Raw genomic sequence first — 23,206 nt, 5'->3', positions numbered from 1 at the left:
ATCAGGCAGGAGAGGGGTGCAGTGTGGGGAAGGTTTGTTCCTGCTGTGTCCACTGCGACTTCGCTCCAGTTCTGGCGCTTTGGCTCCCCCTACTGTCAGGATATATGGGCACCTCCCAGCAGGGTGGAGCTACCAGGACTCTCTTAAGCCAGGAAGGAGGACAGAGGCCCCACCCAATGCCGCCATTAGCACTAGAAGGGCAGCGTCCCCCAAGCGTAGACAAAACACTAATTGTGGTTATCCCTGGGGAATAAGATTACATGTGAGTCTAATACTCTTCTTTTTTAATATTTTGTACCTAGTTTTTATCTAAAATGAGCACAGGATTAAAAATTACAACTCACCACAGAACTCTTTTATGTGACAAATACCCTGAGTGCCTTCAGCAGGGAATGGTGGACAAAGGACTGTGGTGTGGGGAGAGATCTGGTGATTCCAGAATCTATCTGAGAGGTGTGGACTCAAAGGATCACGGCGTCTCACCTGGGAGGTAGGGGGCCGCAGAGCACAGCACAGCAGTTGGTGACAACACTTTTATGGCTGTAGGGGTTGACAGAGGCCTCACCGCCCCTCTTGCTGGACCACGAGCCTTTGATCTACAAGCAGGAAAGTCTAGGTCAGGCTTTGCTTTTCTAGGAAGGTGGTCTAGAGGCACCAGTCGGGGGTAGGGATGGGAGGGCGGGCCAGTGATTTCTGGAACCAATTCTGGCTAGACTATTAGAAAGGACACCTCTTTAACCTGGGCCATTCAATGAGAATGTGGGGGGACTTCTGGATGTTGCGGGGCACCCAGTAGAGAGGAGGAGGCCCCAACCAGGGTAAAGCCACAGAGAAGCCACCAAAAGAAACTTCTGGGGTACGTCCTCCTTTCTCTGGCCAGCTACCTAAGGGGGAAGGCAGAATAAGGGCACAGAGCTCAGGCTGACCTGTCTGTGGACCCCTGACTTGCTGCATGACCCTGGACAGATCACTACTTCTCTGGCGAGTCTCAATCCTAATGTGAAAAACAGGGAACTCTCTTTTACCAGCTCTCTGCTAGCACTGCTGCAGCATCAGACGAAATCTTGCCCATCTCTAGCCTGTGAAGCTGGCTATCAAAGGCACTGAGTTTAGCAGTGAAGGATACCTGCTTCACTCAGACCCAGAGCTTTCCACATTTATTTGTTCATATCGGTCCTTTTTGTTTGACCACTAGTAATATCCTGCAATCACCCAGCACGTGATAGCCCTGTCGTCTATGTCAAGTTTTGTTTCCCCACATGAGAGGCTGAGGTCAAGGAATGTATTTTCTGTTGGTTGATGGAACTCCTCATGTTGGATGGTGGCCCTGGAACAGATGCTCTCATTTGTTTTATTGTCTGGGAGAATGGGAAGGGGAGGTCAGGTCTAGCCCAGGGGTGGGCACACAGTAAGTGCTCAGACAGTGCTCATTGGTGGGGGTCTGGAAAGCAGTAGGTAGGGAGGGTTGATGGAGCCTCACAGTCTTATCCTGGCTGCCCCCTCAATAAGGAAGCCTCAAGGAGCTTCGAGGACACCTTCGGAACAATCATATCTCTGCTGCCTGCAACTGCAGCGGGGTACACTGAGCATGGCCATAGCTTCTGGGCACAGCCTGGCTCTGTCACTTCCCAGCTGTGTGACCTTGGGGCACGACACTCAGCTATGAAATGGAGAAAAAGCATCCCGGTTCTTTCTGCCGCAGAGTTGACAAAAGGACCTAGATTGGTGATAGGAACTGAAAGAACTCTGGAAATGGCAATGTGCTGGCCAAATGCAATGACTGTTATGGACCCAGTGCTACTCCTGTGGGGTTAGGAAGAAAGTGGCTTGGGGGCCTGGAAGCCCACACCGAAGGGCCGAGGCCTGCGGGGGCCTCGGAAACCTGTACTGGGTCTCCCACGGCCGAGCTGTGAGCACTGCAAGAGATGTTTGGCTGCCTTCCGTCTCCACCCACGTTTCCCCAGCAGTCTGAGAGTCAGGGCTGCACTGTGGCCACTCCGGCTCCCTCAGCCCTGCCTCCCTCCAAGGGTCCTGCCCGGGGATGAGGGGTTGCTCCAGCCTTACTCACATCTTCATTAGTTGTCAGGTTGGAGGCGACGAGGTAAGTGTGAAACCCTGAGAGGCCCAGGATGGACCAGATGGAGAAGAAGCAGATCACCAACTCCAGCACAGTGAGAAGGCAGGGCAGTCAAGGGCCCACACGGGGAACGTGGAACAGGAACAGGGCCGGGAGCCTCGCCTGCGCCTGGGAGCTTGCCACACCCACCTTTCTCACCTACTTCTGTGGAGCTACCGCCCCAGAAAGGAAGTTCATAACCTTCCTGTGGACCAGTCACCACTTAGCAGGACCACTTTCTGGGCCCCATGAAGAGTTTGGGAGCTCCCTTCAAGATCAGGATGAGCCCAGGGTAATAGATGGTAGAGAAAACTAGGGGTTCCAAGCTCTAAGAGTCTCAGATATGACATGGTCTAGGGAACTGGGTATCATAAGTGACGACGGGGATTGTGGTTCCTGACAGTTCTCGGCCACCACAATCCCATGACAATCGATTTAAGATCAGCTCTAGCCTGGGTGTGAACAGAAGCAGCTAGTATATGGGATTCTAGAGGACAAGTATCGGCTCTACACCATTCCCCTGTTTACAAGATGAGGTGTGGGGATTCACCCCTGTGAAGGGGCCTCAGTTCCCACCAAGCCATCCACTAGTGGACAAAGGGCAAAGGATATCTCGCCGGTGTCTCCTTCAGAGTGGAAAGGAAGTTGCTTCCCTGAGAGCCTGAGGAGGAAGAAACAGGACAGGGCACAGCTCAGAGGGACAGTGACCACAGCCCCTGGGCCTGGCTGAGCTCGCTGTCCCGCCCCCTGCTCGCCTCCGCCCCCACAGCCAACTCACGCAGCGTCAGGTGGGTGACCACGCAGGCAAAGATGAAGGCCGTCAGGAATGAGAGGGAGAGAATAAACGCATAGAAGAAGCGGTAGTTCCGTCTCCCCACACAGTTGCCCACCCAGGGGCAGTGATGGTCAAACCGTTCTGGAAAAGGGCCAGGGGAGGCAGGTTAGTGCCGGCCTGCACAGCGCAGGTGTTCGAGGCCTCGCGCCATGGCTAGGAGTTTCCTACCCTCTCACTCTCCGTACCAGCCGGCTATCAGTCCCTCCCTCAGGCTCTCCCTGCTTCTGAAGGTCCTTTGTCAACCTGTTCCCACACATTCTTCCCTGTCTCTTTACCTGGTGGGATGTAATTCCTCCTTCATGTCTCGGCTGCAAAGCCACTTCCTTGAGAAAGTGTCCTCCGACCCCAGACAAGGTAAGGGCACCCTGTTACCTGCCCTGTTAGTTAGCCTGGCACTTATCTTTCGCAGCACTTTGCCCATGATGTTTATGTACTAATTTATAATTAGTAGCCTAGCCAATTACTCCTACTCAACTCTAAGGTCCACAAGGGGGCCTGTGTTGGCCCCACACTGAGCTAAATCTCAGGTCCAACAATGTCTGGAAAAAGACCCACAAAAAGTACTTGTTGCCCGGCCTATAACCCCGGCCATACACCAACAACCAATGACTCCTGTCCCTTGCAGTAGGATTAGAGGCCCAAGGAGGGGCGAGGCCGCTATGTAACTAGTGAGAAACTGGCATAAGAAGCCAGGTTAGAGGGCTGATCTCACAGCAGCACCATTTCCCTGGGGGTGGGGTCACACCCAGACAGGTGAGGAAAGTCCCCTGTGGGAATGTGGGTCATTAGCCTGTTGCAGGCCTCACGCCAAAGCCAGCACCCTTCACAAGGGGTGGGTGGGGCAAGTTCTCATGGATGAATGATGCCCACTGAGTCAACCCATTTCACTGCCTACCGTCATGGGGTGTTCCTCACTGTTCCCCTGCTGAGCCAGCGTGATGAGCTCACTGCCTTGACAACCATGCACAGTCACTGTGGCTCAGCTCACCTGGGTCCTCTTGCATAGCATTTCCCTTACGACACCCTCCCAGGGGCACGCCCTTGGTCCCCATCAGAGCTGTCTGGGCTTTGGAGGGCAGGGGAAGGAATGAAACAGCCTCTGGTTCCCCAGCAACCACTGTAGTTGTGGGTCAGGAGCTTAGCTTCCAATCCTGGCTACATCCTCTCCACCTCACAGTTTAAACTCCTCTGTTCCCAGATTCTTGTCCCTCCCAAACCCTGGGAATCAGATCAAAGTCTATAAGTATAGCTTGTCCTGGGCCACTAGAGGGTAGATCATTCCTTTTCTGGCCCAAACCTCTCTAAAATGTTATTGTTCCAGTCTCTGGTGGCTGGGACCTTGGGTCTACTGAGGACCAGGCTGGGCTTGGGAGAAGGGTTCAGGGCCTTTGTGTCCGCCCCACACTTCCGACCTGGGGGGAAGGAATGTACCAATCCTCCATGGTTCTCCTTCAGTCAGAGCAAATCTGGGTGAACCAGACGCCCTGCCCAGCCATGAATATTTCAGACCCCCACCCCCATGAACAACCTCCAGCGCTCCATCTCTCAGGGCTCCCTGCATCCCACCCACCTCCCACTTACCCACACAGTTGTCGCAGACACTGCAGTGTGAGGTCCGGGGTGGCCGAAACATCTTGCAAGTGAAACAGTACTTCAACTTCACCATCTGCCCGTTGATCATCACCTCCCGAGTTCGAGGAGGTGGCCGGTACGTGGAACTGCCTGTGTTGTCTGAGGGTGGGAGGACAGATGGGGGACAAGAGAAACCTCAGGGCAAATTTCTGGGAAACAAAAGTTGGGGTAAACTGCTGGCCTAAGGCACGGACAATATTAAGAGCTACTACGGCTTATTGACACTGCTGTGTGCTAAAGCCTCACACTCCTGCTCACACACCAGTGGACACGCAAAACTCTGAGAAGGGCTATCAGAGAAGGAGACCTCGGGAAGGCTTAGAGAGATTTATCTGCACTAGTCAAGCCTAGATATAAGTTCTAGTTTCCAAGGAGGTTCAGGAGATGGAGGGACAAAGTAAACAATACTATAAGGAAACGATCAGATCCAGAATATGGGACAACTACAAGACCACTGGCCTGATCTCTAACAAAAGTCAAAGTCACTTACATGACCGAGGGGAGATGGTTCTAAATTAAAAGAGAGTTAGGAGATGTAAACAAGCAATGCATGGTCCTAGATTTGAAAAACAAGATCAAACACAACAACAAAAGACATCTAGAGGGCAATGGGGGAAAAATGACCACAGATTAGAAATTTGGGAACTGTAAGTTTCCTAGATATGACAATGGAATTGTGGTTATGTGGGAGACTATCCTTAGATTTTGAAGATACGTCTTGAAGTATTTATAGGTAAGGAGTCTATAATGTCTATAATTTACTATGAAATGATTTAATAAGAATTATACATATATGTCTATATAACACAACTATTAAATCTAAATGGTGAATGTAGAGGAATTCATCATACTAATCTTCCCACTTTTCTGGATGTTTGCAATTTTTCATAATAAAAATTTTAAGAGGGGGTGATTCCATAGAGTAGTGGTTAGCACGTCTGCTTTACATGCAGAAGATCCTGGGTTCGCGCCCCAGTGGAGCCACAGCCCATACCCTGGGTGTGCCAGACCCTGGGTGTACCAGGCCCCCCGGGTGAGCCAGGCCCCGGTGTGTGCTGCGAGTGTGTGGGAGGAGATGCTCCACATTCAGAAATCCAGTTCTTAAGGGGAGACGCCAACATCTGTAGGTCAGGAGTGGAAGGGGGTGTGTGGAGGATTAAAATTAAAAAATTTTTTTAAAAGAAAATGAAATACAGAGATATTTCATATTCAAGAGTTGTAAGACTCAATATTAGAAGAGGATTTATTGTCCCTAAATTAATATAAAGATTCAACATAATCCCAATCAAAACTCCCAGGGTCTTTTTCATGTGTGTGTGTGTGTGTGTGTGTGTGTGTGAAAATCAACAAACTCATACTAAAATTCATATGGAAATGCAAAGAGCTGAGAACAGCCTAGGCACCCTTGACGAGCAAAGCTAGAGGACTTACACGATTCGATATCAAGACTTAGGGTAAAGCAGTAGTATTTAAGACAGCCTGATTTGAGTGCAAGGGCAGAAATGCTGACCAATGGACCAGAAAAGAGAATCTGAAAACAGACTCGACATATACATGACCATGTGGTTTATGACAAAGGCAACAACACAGCAGGACCGTGAAGGAAGATGCTCTTCAATAAACAGTACTGGGTGCACTGGGTATGCAACCGAGGAAAAAACGTTTCTGCACCCCTGCCTCCCACCAAACACACATTCAATTCCAGATGTACTGCAGCTCCAAATGCAAAAGTCCTAGATTAAAGAAATAATAATAAGAGAACAACGTCACGACTGGAGACAAAAATTTCTTAAACATGACATGAAGGGGCTAATCATAAAAGAGTAATTTGCTAAACTGCATTATATCACAATTAAGAACTTCTGTTCATCTACAGATATCATTTAAAGAATGAATAGGTGAACTTCAGAGTTGGAGATGATATTTACAATATTTGACAATGGATTTATATCCAGAATACATAAAGAATTCCTATTAGTCAGTAAGAAAAAGTCAGACAACTGAATTCAAATTTGTACCAAAGATTCAAACTGGCATTTCATACAAGAAGCTATCCAAACAGCTAATAAACACATAAAAGGTGCCCATACTCATTAGTCATCAGGGAAACACAAATTAAAACCACAACATGCTATCACTACACATGCACCAGAATGTCTAAAATGAAAAAAAAAAAAAAAAAAAAGAAAGATGTAAATCAAGTTTTGGCAAAAACGTGAAGCAACCAGAAATCTCATACGACCATCGTGGAAAACTGGTGCTAACGACGGAAGCTTGGCATGTGCGTCCCCAGCAATCCCAGTCCTAGGTGTCTTCCCAACAGAAATGTGCAGGATTTGATGTGCACTAAACAGCATGCACGAGAATGTTCACAGCAATAATTCTCATAACAGCCAAAAGCCGGACCTCTCCAAATGTCCATCAATAGGGGAATGGATTTTAAAAAAATGTATACTCCCACAATGGAATTCTAGACAGCGATGAGAAAGAACAATCCTCAGCCACACACAGAAACGCAAATGAATCTCGTCGACATCGTGTAAAGTGAAGAAATCACACACGTTAAGAATGCAAATGTTCAAAAACAGGTAAAAGTAATCTTTGGAGTTAGAAGTCAGGGTCGTGGTTACCCCTGGAGGGGTGACAGTGATCAGAAAGGGGAGCGAGGTAGGGATCCTGGGACACTGCTCATATGCTGTGTCTTGATCTGGGTGTGGATTATGTGTGTGCGTTCAGTTTGTGAACACTTAACAAAGAGAATACTTATGATTTGTATACTTTCTTGGTAGGCCCGTTATACTTTAATAAAAAAACTAAGAAAAAGAAAGGTTCAAGGCCTCATCTAAGGTCATGTAGCTGGTATGCTGGCGGAGCAGGAATCTGAAACCCATGTCTGCCATATGAAAAGCCCATGATTCTATCCAATGAGCCTGTTGGTACCTAGGCCACAGAGGCTCCTTCCTGGACAGAACTCCAGACGTCACACAGGGCTGTCTGTGATCCCTAGCCCTCAGCTATGCTCCCAGCCATTACTTCTACCGGATCGACTCCCCAAATATCTCCAATTTGGCCACTTTCCTCCAATGATTGTTTACTGAGTGCCTGCCATGTGCCAGGCACTATTCTAGGCACTTGGCAGGCATCAGTGAAGCAGAGATTCACATCTCACATTCCCAGCTATCAGGCATACTTTTGCTAGATTATTTCACCATCATCTCAATCATAGTATGTTTGAAATGGAACTAAGCATCTGAGCATCCATCTTTTTTCTTAAAACTGGTGGCATGGTAAAAGGCAGGGGGGCTGAGGCCAATGGACACAGTCTGAAACCCAGTTTTGCCACTGACTTGTTGTGTGTGAGGGTGAGGTCAAATGGACTTCTCTGAGCCTTAGTTTTCTCTTCTGTAAAATGGGAATAACAGTCGGGTAAAATGCGGCATGAATCCTGGCTCCACCTCTTACTAGCTGAGTTTCTCCTAATTACCCTGTTTGCTTGATGTGTGAAGGGCAAATCATTTAACCTCTCCATGCCTCTGTTTCCTTGATTACTGAAAATGGGGATAACAGTATCCATCACTGGGTTGTTGTGAGGATTGAATGAGTTAATATATATGAAGTGGCACAAAGTAAATAGCTAAGGAGTGTGCACAGTTATTAGCAGCTCAGAATTACTGAGAGAAAGAAGGGAAGTCGCAAGGGAAAGTGGACAGTGCACTGAGGGTCTGCTATATGCTGAGCACTCTGCGGACACTGTCTCCTGTAACCCTGATGGCATCCCAAGAGGTTAGGTTATCATTATCGTCTCCAGGTTATACTTAGGGAGACTTTAGAGCGAGGTTAAGTGACTTAAACAGGCCACACAGGAGGTAAGTGACAGAACCAGGATGTGAAACCAAGTTTCCAAAGTTTGGGCTTGAGGTCCTTTCGTAAATTTTAAAGTATCATAATGAGTGTTATTTATCCTTGCCTGGTTCCTTATTTCTACCGATGGCACAATCCAAGAGCTGGCAGGAACCTCAAAGCATAACACAGGCTTTGGCACATCGCAGATACTTGATAAGTGTCCGTCTGCTCACTGCCTCAGTTCTAACTGGTTCAGTTTACAAATGAGAAAACAGGCCCAGAGAGATTAGGGGATTTGCCCAAGGTCACACGGCCACTGAGTGGCAGAGGCAGGGGAATCCAGTTTAGAGACTCTTTGCAGACCCATCCTTCTCCCTCATCCCTGCCTGGCCACTTCACTCTCCACTCCCAACACACAACCCAGGCCAGGCCTGCATCACCAGTCAGCTGAAGACTCCCTGCTTCCAGCCCCTCTGCCTTTCGACCCACTGCATACACTGCCACATTCCTCCAAATAACCCCTTTTGTGTTACTTCTCAGCTCAAAACCCTTCAGTCTCCTCCCTAAAAAATAAGATAAAGGACGAATTTCTTGTCTTGATATTAGGGCCCTTCCCAATTGGGTCCAACCTCTGTTCCCAATTTTCTCCCACTCCTCTCCTCTACCCAATGAGTCCCTGGAGCCCAGGGCTTCTTGCCCGTGCTCCCACCAAGCCCCAGCCCCTTCCTTCACTTTGCTCACCAGGCCGCACTGGAGCCCTGTCTGGCCTCCAGCAGCTTCTCTGACCACTTCGGCCTCAGAGGCTCTTGTGCTTCACACACAGCACCTAAACACACTCGTTGCTCCACGCTGAGGTGTGACAGGACTGCTGTGTGTGTGTACATTGTCTCTCCACCTAGACCATATATCTTGTGAGAGCAGGGACAGTGGAATAAACAGCTAGTCTTGGGCCTATGAACTGTGAGGCAGCAAGCAAAGAGGAGAGAAAACATGCTCTGGACTCGGGCAGGCCTGGAGTTCAAATCCAGACCCTTCCACTTAGAAGTTGATGCCCTTGGGGAAGTTACTTAACTTCTGTGAGCCTGTTTTAGCATTTGTAAAAGCAGACAAATAACAACAACTACTTTAGAGGGTTGTGAGGATCAGAAGTAGTACAAGGAACTGGCACCTGGTATTTACTAATAGCTGTTTTCACAAAGGACAGTAAGATGTAGGCCCTTGAGTCAAACACTGGGTTCGAATTCTGGTTTTGCTACTTACTTGCTCCTTACAAAGATCCTTTCACCTCTCTGAGCCTCAGTTTTCTCATTCATAAAATGGAGCTAAGAGAGTCTCAATCTCAAAGGGTTGTGGGCGGAATGAGATGCTACAAGGACAGCTCTGAGCACAGGGCTAAATCCACGAGGGCCTTGACCCTGACAAACAGCTCATGCGGTGGTTGTGCACCGTGCTCAGACATGTGGTTATGAATCGTAGCCCAACCACTGTGTGAAGTGGGTCAAATTGCTTAGCTGTGTGACGTGGGTCAAATTGCTTAACTTCTCTGTAGTCTCATCATATGAAAATGGGACATAATCAACTCCATCTGTTTTTTAGTATTGTTAGGAGGATTAGGCGAAAATTCATCGAGTGGGTTTTTAGCCAAGTGTCTAGCACCTGGCAAGAGCTTCAGAAATATTAGCCATTTTTATCATTGCTGTTTTTATGAAACTATATTCCAAACAACTGATTTACAAAGAAATATAACCCATCTTCAGAACACATCCCATCTTAGACTCTCTTCAGGACTAAGAGAAAAGTTACTGGAGTCTTCCGAGGATTCCCACAGGCCCTCCCCAGCGCAGAGGGGAGCATGAGCCTCCCCCCAAAGCAGGGAGGGAACTCCTATCAGCATGTGCTGGCCTCAGGCCCAGGCTTGTTGGTAGCTAGCACTGAGAAAGAGGAAGTGAAGCTCTCCATGTCCAACTTCCTTAGGCTGATGAGAGCCAGAGGCACAGGAGAAGCATCACTTTGGAGCAATGGTGCCACCCAGATGCTAAATGAAAGTCATAAACTGCCGGGCCCTAAAGGAGCTGGGTCAAAGGAGGTCACTACAGAGGCTGAACCCCACAGCAGAGGGAAGACAAGCTGCTCTCCCACTGTTTTTTCACAGGCCAAATAGTCCTGGCCAATCGTCACCCTGGACTTGACCTCAGAATCCTCCTCAACCCTCTCTTCCCAGCAGCCACTACCAGTGGTAGCTTGTTAGTGCCTGTCCATTGTTAGAGCAAGTCCATTTGCCATTCTTGACCACTAGGCTCAAGCTCCTTAAGTTTAAATAGACAAAAACAATTTTTAAAGTGTACTGACATTCCCTGTCACACTCGTGCAAAAAATGGTCTGGGCTGAGTGAGGGGACATGTGCCCACATTTCACAGACGGGGAAACTGAGGTGCTAAGGTGGGGCTGAAATTAGAACCCTCGTCTCCCAAGGCATTCATTTGTTCATTCTTTCAAACATTAGCATCTACTGTGCCAAGCTCTTGTACAAGGCCGGGGGATGGCAAGTGAGGGGAGAAGTAAGGGGCGAATACGTACCAATGAGCCAAATGTTTGCTTTGGTCACCAGTTCAGAAAACATTTGTTGAAGAAATGAGAAGGTGATAGAAGAGATGCTACCTCTGCCCTAAGGGGATTGAAGATCTACTCCAGGGCTTGTTCTGCTTCAGCCTCTTCCTCAATAAGTAAAAAGGTGCCCTCCTCCTCGAGAGGCCCTCTTTGCTGCCTTCAGGTGGGAAACTAAGCCTCTGGGGAAGTGGTAATGGGGGGAAGGTTCCTTCTTACCAAATGGCTGTGAGAAGCAAATAAGTCTCCGCACACCTTCCTCCTGACCAAGAGGCCTGCTGTGGGTGGCTCTACCCCAACCACAGCCCAGGGAGAGAAGCAGGCAGGCCCTCTGCAGAAAGAGCCTGAATGGCTGCGACTGTGACTAAACCCAGCGGCTGGCGTGGAAACTCCCTGGGGCTGGCCATGAGCTTCTGAGGAGGCTTTCATGAGGGAAGGCTGCGATCTCTACCTGCCCCGCTGGGCCCTGACTGTTGCCCTCTGTTGTCCTCACCTATGGAGGAAACAGCTGTAGGGCTGCAGGCTGCTCAGCTTCCAGGCAGCTCAAGGTCAGCCAGTGCCCAGGCTGTGAGTGCTGGGTCAATAATCCCCACCTGACCATTTCTGTTCATTCCAGAGGTTTATGGAGCCCCTACCACATACAGCCTCAGTGGTAGGTAACCTGGGGATACAGGAAGAGCTTGGCCTGAGGGCAGAGTGAACCACAGTGGATAATTACAGTCAGTGTAAGAGGCGCTGTGAGTCAAATGTGGTAACTATGGGGCCAGCCTGATCTCATTTTGAAACCTGGCTTGGCCGCTAGTTAGCCTGTCACTTTGAGGAAGCTGCTCAAGCTCTCTGAGCCTCGGTTTCCTCACTGGGTAATAACATCAACCTTGCAAGATGGAGAAGCAAATTAGAGATGCTATAATGTAAAGGCCTAACCCATGGCTAATCAGTTAATGTTATTACTGGTGTCTAAACTCAATATCATGAGAACACAAAGGGGAACATGTGGGGTGGGGCAGGAGGCAGCATTCAAGCAAGCAAAAGATGAAAGTGGCAATTAAGCTGGATTAGAAAGAGCAATTCCTCAGGCTCACTAGGGGAGGAGAGCGTGGTGGCAGTGGGCACAGGCATAGAGGTGTCGCTGCGCTGGGGGGCTGGGGGGCTGGGGGAACTGGAGAGTGGCAGTAGATGGGGGAAGGGTGGGTGGGAGAGTGTTCAGGAAGGTGGAACATGAGGGGTTGTTTTCAAGGGTGGAAGACAGTTTGTTTCCTGGCCATGACACTAACCAATCTTGAGTCATGTGATATGTTATTCCCTTTTCAATTCTTTCAAGCCTTTGGCTCCATCAAGACAAAGTCTCAAGTTTTAATGCCTAATACCTGTGATCCTCACGGGCCTCAAAGTGACTGCTTTCTGCAGGCTACTGTAACCATCAAGAATTCTGTAGCATTGTTATAGTTTTGTTTTTATGATTACCTTCTATTCAGAACAAGTGGCTTTCTGCTTACAGGGGTGATACACATTTTCCTCATGAAATACATATAAAAGTGAGCCATTTAAAGGAAAATAGTGAAGAAATGAAGGTACATGGTGAGATGCAGGAAGGGCAAAAGTCACAAAGGTTGTACCCCAATGACTGATCGTCAAGAAATGCTGCTGAGGGCACTAGGGCGTCACCCAAATTCTGAGCCAGGGAGGGTTGGGCCCAAACCCGGGTTTTGAAGAGACAACTATGTCTGAAGGGTGAGGCCAGGTGTCCGGGCCTGAGCAGCGGAGCCCTGAGCCAATCCAGGGAGAGTCTGTTCCAGGGTTGTGGGCTTCAGGAAGACCTAAGGGGAGGTATCCTGGAGACGTACAGGATGCAGGTTGTCACCTGTTGTGTGGCGGCAGAGGGAGAGGCGGGCTTCGTGTCTGCCACTCAGATTCAGATATTTCTATCGTCTCTCATCAGACCAAGAGCTTTTGGGGGCCAACATTCCTGCCTCCTATCTCTCTCCCAACTGCCCAGAGTAACTGGGCTATGTGTGGCCCTGCAGAATGATCCAGCTTCATGGCTTGCCAGCTGACAAGTCAGATCCCAGATCGGGGTGACCAAGCACCCCGGTTTGCCTGCATCTGAGGGGTTTCCCAAGATGCTAGACTTTCAGCGCTAAAACGGGGACTGTCCTAGGAAAACTGGGAGGTACTGGTCATCCTACCTCAAATGGTGCTTCCGGGGTGGGAGCCCGGGCCAGATCCCATTGGGCTAGAGCTGCTGGCCTATGGGGCCAAAGTGAGAAGCCCACAGTTTGCATGGGCCAAGGTGCAGGCAAGTAGTTCACGCTTATGTGCACAGCACCGGCACCTCAAAGCCAGCCCCCAACCTTCTTGAAAAGGCTCATAACCTTAGTCCTTTTCAAGATATTTTTCACCCTGATTAGAAGCCTCCTGCTTAAGTTTGAGAATGCAAAGGCCCTTTCAAAGATGCTTTTGAATTCAAAGATGCCACTGTCCAGGCTTAGCAACTGTTCTCCAAGGAAAATCTTCATCCTGACATTCAGGGCCCCCCAAGACTGACTCTACCCCATCCTCCAATGGGAATGTCACAAGTTCTCTGATGCATCCGTGGTGTTCCAGCCAACACAGCCTGCTCAAGGTCCCACGCCTGTCCCCCCTCCTTCCCACTCTGTCCTCTCCTCCTCCTGTTCCAGCCTGGAGGGCTCCCCTCGCATATCTTCCTATGTTTGAACTCCACCCAAACTCTATGGTTTGGCTCAAGGCACCTCTCCAGGAAGCCTCCCCATATCCTCTAGGCGGATGATACTCTTGGTTTCTCTGATCTTCTTCCAAAGCCCGACCTCACCTGTGGTGGCCAGTCAGGCGTTCCTATGAACCCCCTTCCCCCTCAGTTAGGAGCCAGCATATAGAATCAACATGAATGATCTAACACATAATAGTCAAACCCATAATGCCTAACTGGGAGAGGTTCCAGCTGTCTCTCCACGAGTAACCTGGGGACAGTAAGGAAGGGCTTCATAGAGGACCAACCCTTCATCCAAAGTCACTGAGCCATCCAGGTGGCAGACAAGGTGAACAAGACACTCACTGCTCAAAAAAGTCTGCCAGGCCTGCCTGGCGATTGCGTAACACCGCCATGCAGCACAGGGCCCAGATGGCAGGACAAGGCGCTCTGGGAATGAATGTGTCATGGAAGGTGCGGCTCAAGCGGGATCACGGAAGCTTCCCAGAGCATGGGACACTTGAGCTGAGGCACAAGGGTGAAATGGCTGTGGCCATGGAAGACTGGGAACGTGTCCTTGCGGCCATCTCAGAGGAGAAAGCAAGGGGTTTGGGAGTCAAGGCACACATGCCAACTCTGCGCCTCCACCCTTGGCCTGTGACCGCCTGCCTCAGTTTCTGAATCAGCACAGTTGGCTGTCGTGAGGATATGTAGGGATAACGGATGGAAAACCCTCAGCACACAGTCAAGCCCTCCCCAAACATGGAGGATTACTGCTGTATTACCCAGGCAGCGCACAGGAGGCAGAGGATTCCAGGCGGCCAGACCTCTGAGCCCAGGCTACACTGGGCAATAATCCTGCCTCCTGATTAGCCCTGACCAGGAGAGAGGAGAAACGGGGCTACCACAGAGCCTCCCTGCTGCCAGGCAGACCAGCCCAGGTCAGACTGCGGGCTTCTGACAGAGCAGAAACCAGGAGGCCGGCCAGTGGCCCAAGGGAGAAGGAAGCTGAATGTAGGCAGAGGAAGACAGCAACCAAGGGTGTGGCCAAGGCCAGGCCTAGGCAGAGAATGAAACAAGAAACACACAAAGAGCAAGAGAACCTCCCCTCCCCTCCTGCCCACCTCCCGAGCTGCTGCAGAGAATCAGTGGAATGACTTCCTGTGACAGGTGCAACAGAGCTCTGACAATGACAAGCCACTAGGGCTCTTTGGGGCCAGCTAGATGTTTAAAAGCTTGTCTGAAAGCCACCTTGTTAGGGGAAGGAGTCAACTATGGACCGGAAACTCCTGAGGTGTGCAAATACCCACGTCACTTCTCAGCAGGAAGGAGCTGGGGTGGAGCAAGCTCAGATTAAGGCCCCGCCCCGCCCCATACCCAGCCAGCCACTCAGAAGGACAAACACTTTCAGGAATCAAGGGCCACCGCAAGTGCCTGGGAACACAGGTCCTTTCTGGCCACACTGGCCTTTCCTGCCATTCCTCAAACACACCAGATTGTTCACCACTCCAAGCTTTGGCTTCTGTTGTTTCCAGACCACATATTATTGGCTCCGTCGTACCATTCACGGCGCATTCAAGTGTCACCTCCTCGTACAGACCTCCCCTGACCACCTACTGTACTTTCCCCCCAGATCCCCACACGGTTCAACTCCTCATTTCCGCAGGTCTTTACTTCTTCGCTCAGATGTCATCTTCAAGAAGCCTTTCTTGATCACCCTATTTAAAAACTATACACCTGCCCACCCAGCTCTCATCCTACCTCCCTGCTTTCCTTCTCTGTCTGACATCCTCGATCTTTCACTGCCTGTTTACTGTCTTACTCCTCCCGCTGGAATGTCAGCTCCAAGAGTGCAGTGATATTGTCAGATTTGTTTACTGCTATATCGCCAGCATCTAGAAAAGTGCTTGGCATGTAGCAGGCACTCAGTAAATGTTTGATGAGTGTATGTGAATAAGTGTATACGAATGTTTAAGAGCAGGGGCTCTGATCAGACTGTCTGGGGTCTCATCGCAGCTCTTCCACTTCCTATGTTATCTTGGACCATTCATTTAACCTCTGAGACTCAATTTAATTAATCAGTAAGTAAAAGAATAACAACAATACCTACTGCTTAAGATTATAGGGGCGTTAAATAAGATCATGCATATAAAGAGATGAAAACAGTGCCTGGTGCCCAGAAAGCACTCCGTACTATCCTGGCTGCCATCACAGCCTTCACCAGTGTCTGTTAATTTGCTCGCTTGTTTATCATCTGTCTCCTCTGCTCTAGTGTCAGCCCCGGCCTGCCTTGCTCACTACTGTTCCTCCAGTTCCTAGCATAGTGTGAGAAGAGAAAACCAGGTCCCCTCTTAAATCAAGCAATGTGGAGCTGGGAGACACAGCTGGAGTGGGAGGCTCACCGATTTGTTTCTCCAGGGCGGCTGCCTCACAGACCGTGGCCCGGGGCAGGATCCCAGGGTCAGTGAAACTCGTCTGCAGCAGGCAGCTCATGACAAAGAAGAAGAGGATGGCAGCGATGATGGGGATGGCGAGGGTCAGCTGGCGAGCCAGGAAGGGACAGCTAGAAAAAGAGAGAGAAACAGAGATGAGAAGATACGTCAAGGGACACAGGGCTATAGCACTGGGCAGGTGTTGTCAACCTAGCAAATATCACCACATGCTTGAATAGAGCCTTTCCCGGAAGCAGCAGCCACACACCCATTAGTGCCTAGACAAGACATCGGTAACTGATCCTTGGAATTTCTCCGAGCCATGGCAGATGTGATCAATAGATCCCAGCTCTCTTGACCCCTGCACTTAACTACAGCCTCAGAATCCTTCAAAATGCAGAGCTTCAGGCAGCCACTACCAATGAACTTGAGATGAACCATCTGTGACAATATACATTTATTCATTCAGTTGGTTACTCACTCCACAAATATTTACTGAGGTCTTCTACGTGCCAGGCAATACTTTCAATGAGAAAGAGGAATATTGACAATGAATAAGTCTCCTGTTCCCTCAACAAAGTTACGGTCTAGCGCGGAGAACAGACATGTAAACGGAGAACTGCCACACAGGGTCTTGTGTGCTATAACAGGGAAGAGGACGGCAGTAGAACAGTCAGGAAAGGCTGGCTGAAGGAGCGGTCTCAGCTAAAACCTAAATAATGCGTAGGATCAGCCAGGTGAAGGGGGTTGGGAAAGAGTATGGTCTAGCCACTGCCATCATTACCCAAGGGCTGGCGTCCAAAGTCAGTGTGGTCAGGCCCCTGCCCCTAGCTGACTCAGAGAATACCCTGCACACAGGTCTACCTTCAAGACCACATATATCATCAACCATTGACCTGTGCTGATGTCCTTCCCAGGGCCAGAGTGGCACCTGATGGGGCGAAGAACATTTGGGAGATGGCTGGCCACTGAGAGGCCCAAATCAGCCAAGGTTCCAGGAGCTGACGTAGTAGCAGCAAGTGAACCTGTGGGCACCCACGTGCTGTTTCTGGAGCCTCCATCATCGGAGGCTCTGGCCACCAGAGAAGCCCATCGCTTGAGGAGCAGAGAATGCTAACACCAAGGCTCTAAGTGGGCAACATTCTGCTCCAAACATCTCAGTGCTCCCCAGTTTGGAACCTCAAACAGAGCCAGTCACTCCCATGACAACTCCCATGACAACTCAACTAGTTCATGTCCATCCAGACTTCTTAGGGGATGGAGAAGACCTGAAGTCTGAGACTCGTAGAGCCCTGAGAAACACCAGGTCCTAGCCCCCTGATTTAACAAAGGGGGACTGAGGCCCACAGCCAGATCCAAGGACAGGACTGGGGTCTCCAAGCTCCCAGTAAATGTTCCGCCCATTCAACAAATATTTACTATACTGAGCACCTGCCAAATACCAGGCCCTGTTCTAGGCACTGAGGATAGGACAGTGAAGAGAATAAAGTCCTACTCTATAAAGAAAGGCAAGAAACTAACCAAAAGTATACATACGGTATGCCTGACGAGAACAATAAGTCAGGGCAGAGAGGGGATGTGGGGCAGGGGCTGGTTTGCTATTATAGGGATGGTCAGGTAAGGATGGAAGCAAGTGAGGGAGTGTGAAGCTAGCTACCTAAAAGAAGAGTGTTCTGAAAGTATAAGGCCCTGGAGTAGGAGTGTGCAAGGAGGCTGACGTACCTGGGAGTGAATGCATAGGGGTAGTGGGAGGAGACAGGGACAGGGAGGAAGCCCAGTTATCAGGGCTCTGGCCCTAATCCAGACAGCCAAGGACTAGGGTCTGCTTCACAATTAAAGGAGCATTCTGGATGCTGGGAAGCAGAACAGAAGCCGGGAGCCCTGCTGGGAGGCAGAGAAGCCGGGAGCCCTGCTGGGAGGCCTGTGTAATAATACATTGAACCAAACAATGGAGCAAAACCATTCTCAGCTGGAAGCACCTTGACAGCCACCTTTCACTTTCCCCAGAGCAATGGATGGACATCATCCTCCATGACTTCACCAACGGCATTCCCAACACATCACGCCAGCTCCCTATCGAGCCCTCATCCAAAAGGAGGTGAGCTCTCAGCCCAAATCCGCCCCACCCCCACCCCGGCCCAGCCCAGCCAACTCCATCACCCTAAATGAAGAGGAACAGACATAAAGGCAAGATGATTCACAAGCTCTCCATGAACCCAGAAGTCCTCACTTCTTCTCTCTCTGGGGACAAATCTGTCACCAGTGAAGATACCCAGTCAGCCCAGAGAAGATCCTGCTTCGGCACTGAGCAAATCTCACACTGCAGGTCACCAGGCCAACCCACAGCAAGCACCACTTCCTCCTGCCCTTGTTGTAGCCCTGGAGGGAGAACTGGGCGGGATTCTGGAAAAGTCACTTTCAAAACGCCCACGTGGGCTGGTCCAACAAGGTGGATCTGACACTCGGTCCAGGGCTGATGGTGGGAGGTGTGAGGTGGGGCTTGCTCACCAGAGCTTCTGCTTGTTAAATTACCCTTGAACTTTGTATCCACCCTGACTCAGAAAGGAAAGGTGAAAGGGAGAAGTTAATTTGTAGAAAGTCCTCACCTTGCTTCAAGGGGAAACCCAAGGTTGCAGATACATGATCTGGCAGCTAAAAAGGGTTCCTGGGGCTAGTTCTTTGTGGCAGCCTTATCATGGCCACAGGCCCTGGGGAAGGGTGTTTTGGCGAAGACAACAGTAATAGTAGCCAGCATTAAGTGCTTGTTATGGGTTAAAAGCTTATGTGTGTGACTTCATGCCACTGCTGTGACAACCTTAGGGGGTGGGTACTATTATAAATCCCATTTTACAGATTAGAAACTGGGGCTCTGAGAGGTGAAATGACTTCCCTGAAGTCACACAATTAGCGTCGTAGAGCTGGTATTTGAACCAGGTCTCTTGGCTCCGGAGATGGCATTCTTAACCACAGTGTACAGTGAAGTGAGACCACAAAGGATGGAGAGAAGGGGCGGGGGGCTCATGGAGCATGGGGCAAATGTGCACGTGTGTGCGCCTGTGGTTGTGTGTGCAAGGAATCACACAGCAGGTGGCTCGTGCTAGAGACCAAGGGGAGGGTAGAAAACTTTTGACACAAATATGTGACCCTGGTAAAGTGACAGGATCCTCTCTTCATTCATAAAATGGGAGGTGCCATGTGGGCCAATCTTGGGTCACTGGAGATATGAAGAGGTCAAATCCATGGGGCAAATGTGGCCTGTCACATAAAAGTACTCTGGATTCTCCTGAAAAAATAAAGAGGCACGGCAGCTGCTCCTGCTGTGGAACAGGCCGAGGGAAGCCAGAATGCTGAGGAGAAAGAAAGCCAGGTCAGGAAGCAGAGGGGAGGTGCTTGGGAGATGTTTGGGGAGACAGGAGGAGACTGAGGAAGGACAGGAAGCTATTGAGAAACTAAGGAAAGTGCTGGAGAGGGAAAAGGAGGCCTGAGGAACCCAAAGATGTTTAAGAAAAGATTTCCTGGGCACCCAGGGAGAGAATGACTGATGGTGAAACAAGGAGTGAGGGTCTGAGAATAGAGAAGTGACTAAGGGGACCCTAGAGGGACCAGGGAGGGAAGGGGGAAGAGGGCTAGGAAATTTGTGGTGGGGAGTATATAGCCAAAGGACATGGAAGTTGTCTGGAAGGGATAGAAAGAAAAGATGCTTCAAAGGGTCAGAAAGAACCTGGGGTGGGGGGAGCTGGAGCCGCCCATCCTGGGAATGTGTGAGGCTGAGGGGAATCTGTCCAAGGAGCAAGGGAGGACTGAGGAGGGGGCAGATTCTGAGAGGGAAGAGAGGATGGGGGTCAAGGGACTTGGGAGGACAGTGTTCTTGGCAGAGGCTGGCAAAGGCAGGGTGTCAGGGAAAGATAAAGGTGCTAGGGCGGAGCCATAGAGGATGGGATGGCTGGGAGGGCTGCGGGGACCAGCAGGGACGGGGCACCTAAACAGGCAATGGAGGACGAGGAGTCTGGGAGGCGCGGCGGAGACCAAGGAGAACAGATAAGAGGTGTGCAAGGAGACGGAGAGGCCTGAGGGCAGACTCCGAGAGGCTCAGGGAGGATGCGGGCCCGGGAGGAGCAGGGAGCAGAGGGTGCCTGGCAGGTGTTGGGAAGGGTGGAGTGCAGGGTACTCGGAGAGGATGGATGCCTAGCGGGGACCAGAGGTGCTGGAGTTCCCATCGAGAGCTGGGGAAGGTGGGCAGCACGGCAAACAGTGGGGATCGGAGAGGACGGGTTGCCTGAGGGGGCGGGGTCGGGGGCGCCGCCGAACTCACTCGAAGACGAAGAAGAGGATGGTGGTGGTGAGGATGAGCAGCAGCGTGAGCGCGAAGACGCCGCCGTGGCCGGCCAGCATGAGGCGGCCGCCGCAGTAGAAGCGGTTGCGGCCCGGGAACACCTCCCACTTGCGCCGCGGGCGGCGGCCGATGCTCCCGCTGCCGCTGTCGCTCCAGCGCGGCGCCGCGGCGGACGGCGGGGGCCCGGGGCCCGGGCCGGGGGGCGCGGCAGGGCCGGAGCGGCGCGCCCCGGGGGAGGCGGGCGGCGGGGCGGCCCCGGGGCTGATCTGCTGGTACTCGCAGTCCTTCATGCAGCCGGCCGCGGGCCTCGGCTCCGCGCCCCGCGGGCCGGCCGGGCCGCACCGGGACCGGGCCGAGCAGCGGAGGTAGCGGCAGCGGCGGCGTGCGCGGCGCTCGCTAGCTAGCTGGAGGCGGCCCCGCCCCGCCTCGCCCCTGCCCGCGCGGCCTCCCGCCGCAGCGCCCCCACCGCCTGGGCCTGGAATGGCGCTTGGGCCCGCTGCCGGGTCCTGACCCGCTGCAGCGAGCGGGCCAGTTCCTGCTGCCACTGAGCTGGCCGGATCCCTTTTGCACAATGACTGTGCAGCAGATGCGCTCTCTTGGACTCTTTCTGCTCCTTTTCAATCAAACCATTTATTGGGCGTCCCCTGTATGCCGGGCACCGTGCCAAGCGCTGAGAGTCGAGGGGCGAACTTTGTGATCTGCTTCTGCAATCTGTAATTTCAGGGCCAGATTTCACCGATCTGAGAACTGACTGGGTAGGCATTTTGAGGGACAAACAGAAGTTGGGGTGGGGACAAAAGCCAGGGACCTGTTAACTACGCCCTTGAAGTTCAAAGTGCCCAATGGATGTGTGTGGCACATGCCCTGGCCTCCCTCATCCAGCTTTGTGATCTGGACCCAGATCCAGGGTTTCCTAGGTGTCACTTCATGTAGGGTTCAAGCTGCAGGCCCTCAGGGTCTTTCGCGAATTCTGGGTATATTCGTTTTCTATTGCTGTGTAACAAATTACCACAAATTTAGCGGCTTAAAACAACACACATTATTATCTCACAGGTTCCAGGTCATGACCCCATCCCCCACCCCACACAGCTTAGCTGAGTCCTTTGCTTAGAGTCTCAAAAAGCTGCAATCAAGGTGTCAGCCAGGCTACATTCTCCCCTGGAGACTCAGCTGGGGAAGAATCCATTTACAAGCTTGTTCAGGTTGATGGCAGAACTTATTTCCTTGGGACTGTATGACTGAGGGCCAGGGATTTCTGCTGGCTGTAATCTAGAGGCGCCCCTTAGCCATCTGCAGTTCCTGGAGGTTACCAAAGTTCCTTGTCATGTGGGCTTCTCCAACACAGCCACTTACTTCATCAGGCCCACGAGGGTCTCTAGCTCAAGTTTGCTAAGACAGTTTTATATTAGATAACTTATTATACATTTGGGTTTGAACTGTGTGGGACCACTCATACATGTTCCCCCCCCCCAATAAATACCTGTGTTGTTTTCTATCCACATTTAGGAGTCTGTGGATGACTATTAATGTCGATCTACACCCACATATTTTCTATAGGGGATGTGATCACCCATGGATTTGGGTACTGCTGGGGTCCTGGATATCGAGGGACAACTAAGTTTTTGGGGAGTCAAAAGTTAAACATGAATTTTCAACTGCACAGGGATCAGCACCCCCGATCCCCCACGTTCTTTGAGAGTCAACTATATGTGTAACAGATGTGACATCCTATCACCTTTGCCATATTCTATATGTTAGAAGAAAGTCACAAGTACCATTTGAACTCAAGAGGAGAGGATCACACAAAGGTGTGAATACTAGGAGGCAGAAATTACTGGGGGTCACCTTAGGGTCTGTCTACCAGACTGAGGATACTAGAAAACCTAAGAAAAAGTACATGAAAAGAGAGAGCTGGAGGCTAGGCTACGAGAGAGTAAGAAAGGAAGTCAAATGTGCAATGGGGAGGGGTAGAAAGGCAACAACAGTGATGTCAAGGATCACTAATTGGTACACATGCTAAAGGTCACCCAGCCAAACCCCTGGGTGTCAAAGATTCTGGACTTAATGAGCCCCTCACTTGGAGTGAACCAAATTGTGGGCTTCCTCCCTCTCACTCTTTGGCTATGGAACAAAGTCACAAAACTGGACATATTGGTTTCAGTACACATTCCTGCTGTCCTACCTCAGTTGGGTCCTCTTGCAACCCTAAATCTTTTATTGCTCCTTGTCCCTTCACAGAAACCAAAGATATCCTACTGGATTTTCAGCTTCCCTCCTCTCTACCTCATAATTTCTATTTGCATCTCTCTTTCCCTTGCATCCTAAAAATGTGGACCTCCCTCTGCCTGTGGTCAACCCTCCACTCATGTCCTAGCTCTCCTCCTGTTCATTGAGACTGCAAACACATGCTCAACTCTCCTCTACTGCTGGGCATGGTGGTGCGTGCCTGTAGTTCCTGCTACTCGGGAGGCTGAGGCAGGAGGATCGCTTGAGCCCAGGAGTTCTGGGCTGTAGTGCACTATGCTGACTGGGTGTCCGCTCTAAGTTTGGCATCAACGTGGTGACCTCCCAGGAGCAGGAGACCACCAGGTTACCTAAGGTAGGGTGAACCAGCCCAGGTCAGAAACAGAGCAGGTCAAAACTCCCATGTTGATCAATTCTCCTCTAGCAATCAAAAAGCAAAACTAAACTAAAAAGCCAACAA

At 50.7% G+C, this 23,206-nt stretch overlaps 1 protein-coding gene across 7 annotated transcripts in view; it reads right to left on the bottom strand.

The window, feature by feature from the left end:
- The window catches only part of ZDHHC18 (zinc finger DHHC-type palmitoyltransferase 18), a 35,965-nt gene extending 15,072 nt beyond the window's left edge, over positions 1 to 20,893 (bottom strand). For 3 of the 7 annotated variants that reach the window (XM_036230418.1, XM_036230416.1, XM_036230412.1), the window contains exons 1-7: positions 20,482 to 20,891; positions 16,140 to 16,300; positions 4,533 to 4,682; positions 2,895 to 3,032; positions 2,729 to 2,777; positions 2,069 to 2,171; positions 484 to 596 (exon numbers count right to left, since the gene is read on the bottom strand). In XM_036230418.1, coding sequence (XP_036086311.1) covers positions 484 to 596; positions 2,069 to 2,171; positions 2,729 to 2,777; positions 2,895 to 3,032; positions 4,533 to 4,682; positions 16,140 to 16,300; positions 20,482 to 20,792 — 1,025 coding nt within the window. In that variant the 5' untranslated portion in view covers positions 20,793 to 20,891. Of the gene's footprint in view, positions 1 to 483; positions 597 to 2,068; positions 2,172 to 2,728; positions 2,778 to 2,894; positions 3,033 to 4,532; positions 4,683 to 16,139; positions 16,301 to 20,481 lie in introns of all 7 variants that reach the window. The other 4 variants (XM_036230408.1, XM_036230409.1, XM_036230405.1 and 1 more) reach the window with 3 other exon arrangements.
- Positions 20,894 to 23,206: the final 2,313 nt, after the last annotated feature.

This window comes from Rousettus aegyptiacus, unplaced genomic scaffold (assembly GCF_014176215.1).
Source record: "Rousettus aegyptiacus isolate mRouAeg1 unplaced genomic scaffold, mRouAeg1.p scaffold_m13_p_1, whole genome shotgun sequence".
NCBI lineage: Eukaryota > Metazoa > Chordata > Mammalia > Chiroptera > Pteropodidae > Rousettus > Rousettus aegyptiacus.
The sequence above is the reverse complement of the archived record's forward strand: the minus strand, read 5'-3'. Positions and strand labels throughout refer to the sequence as shown.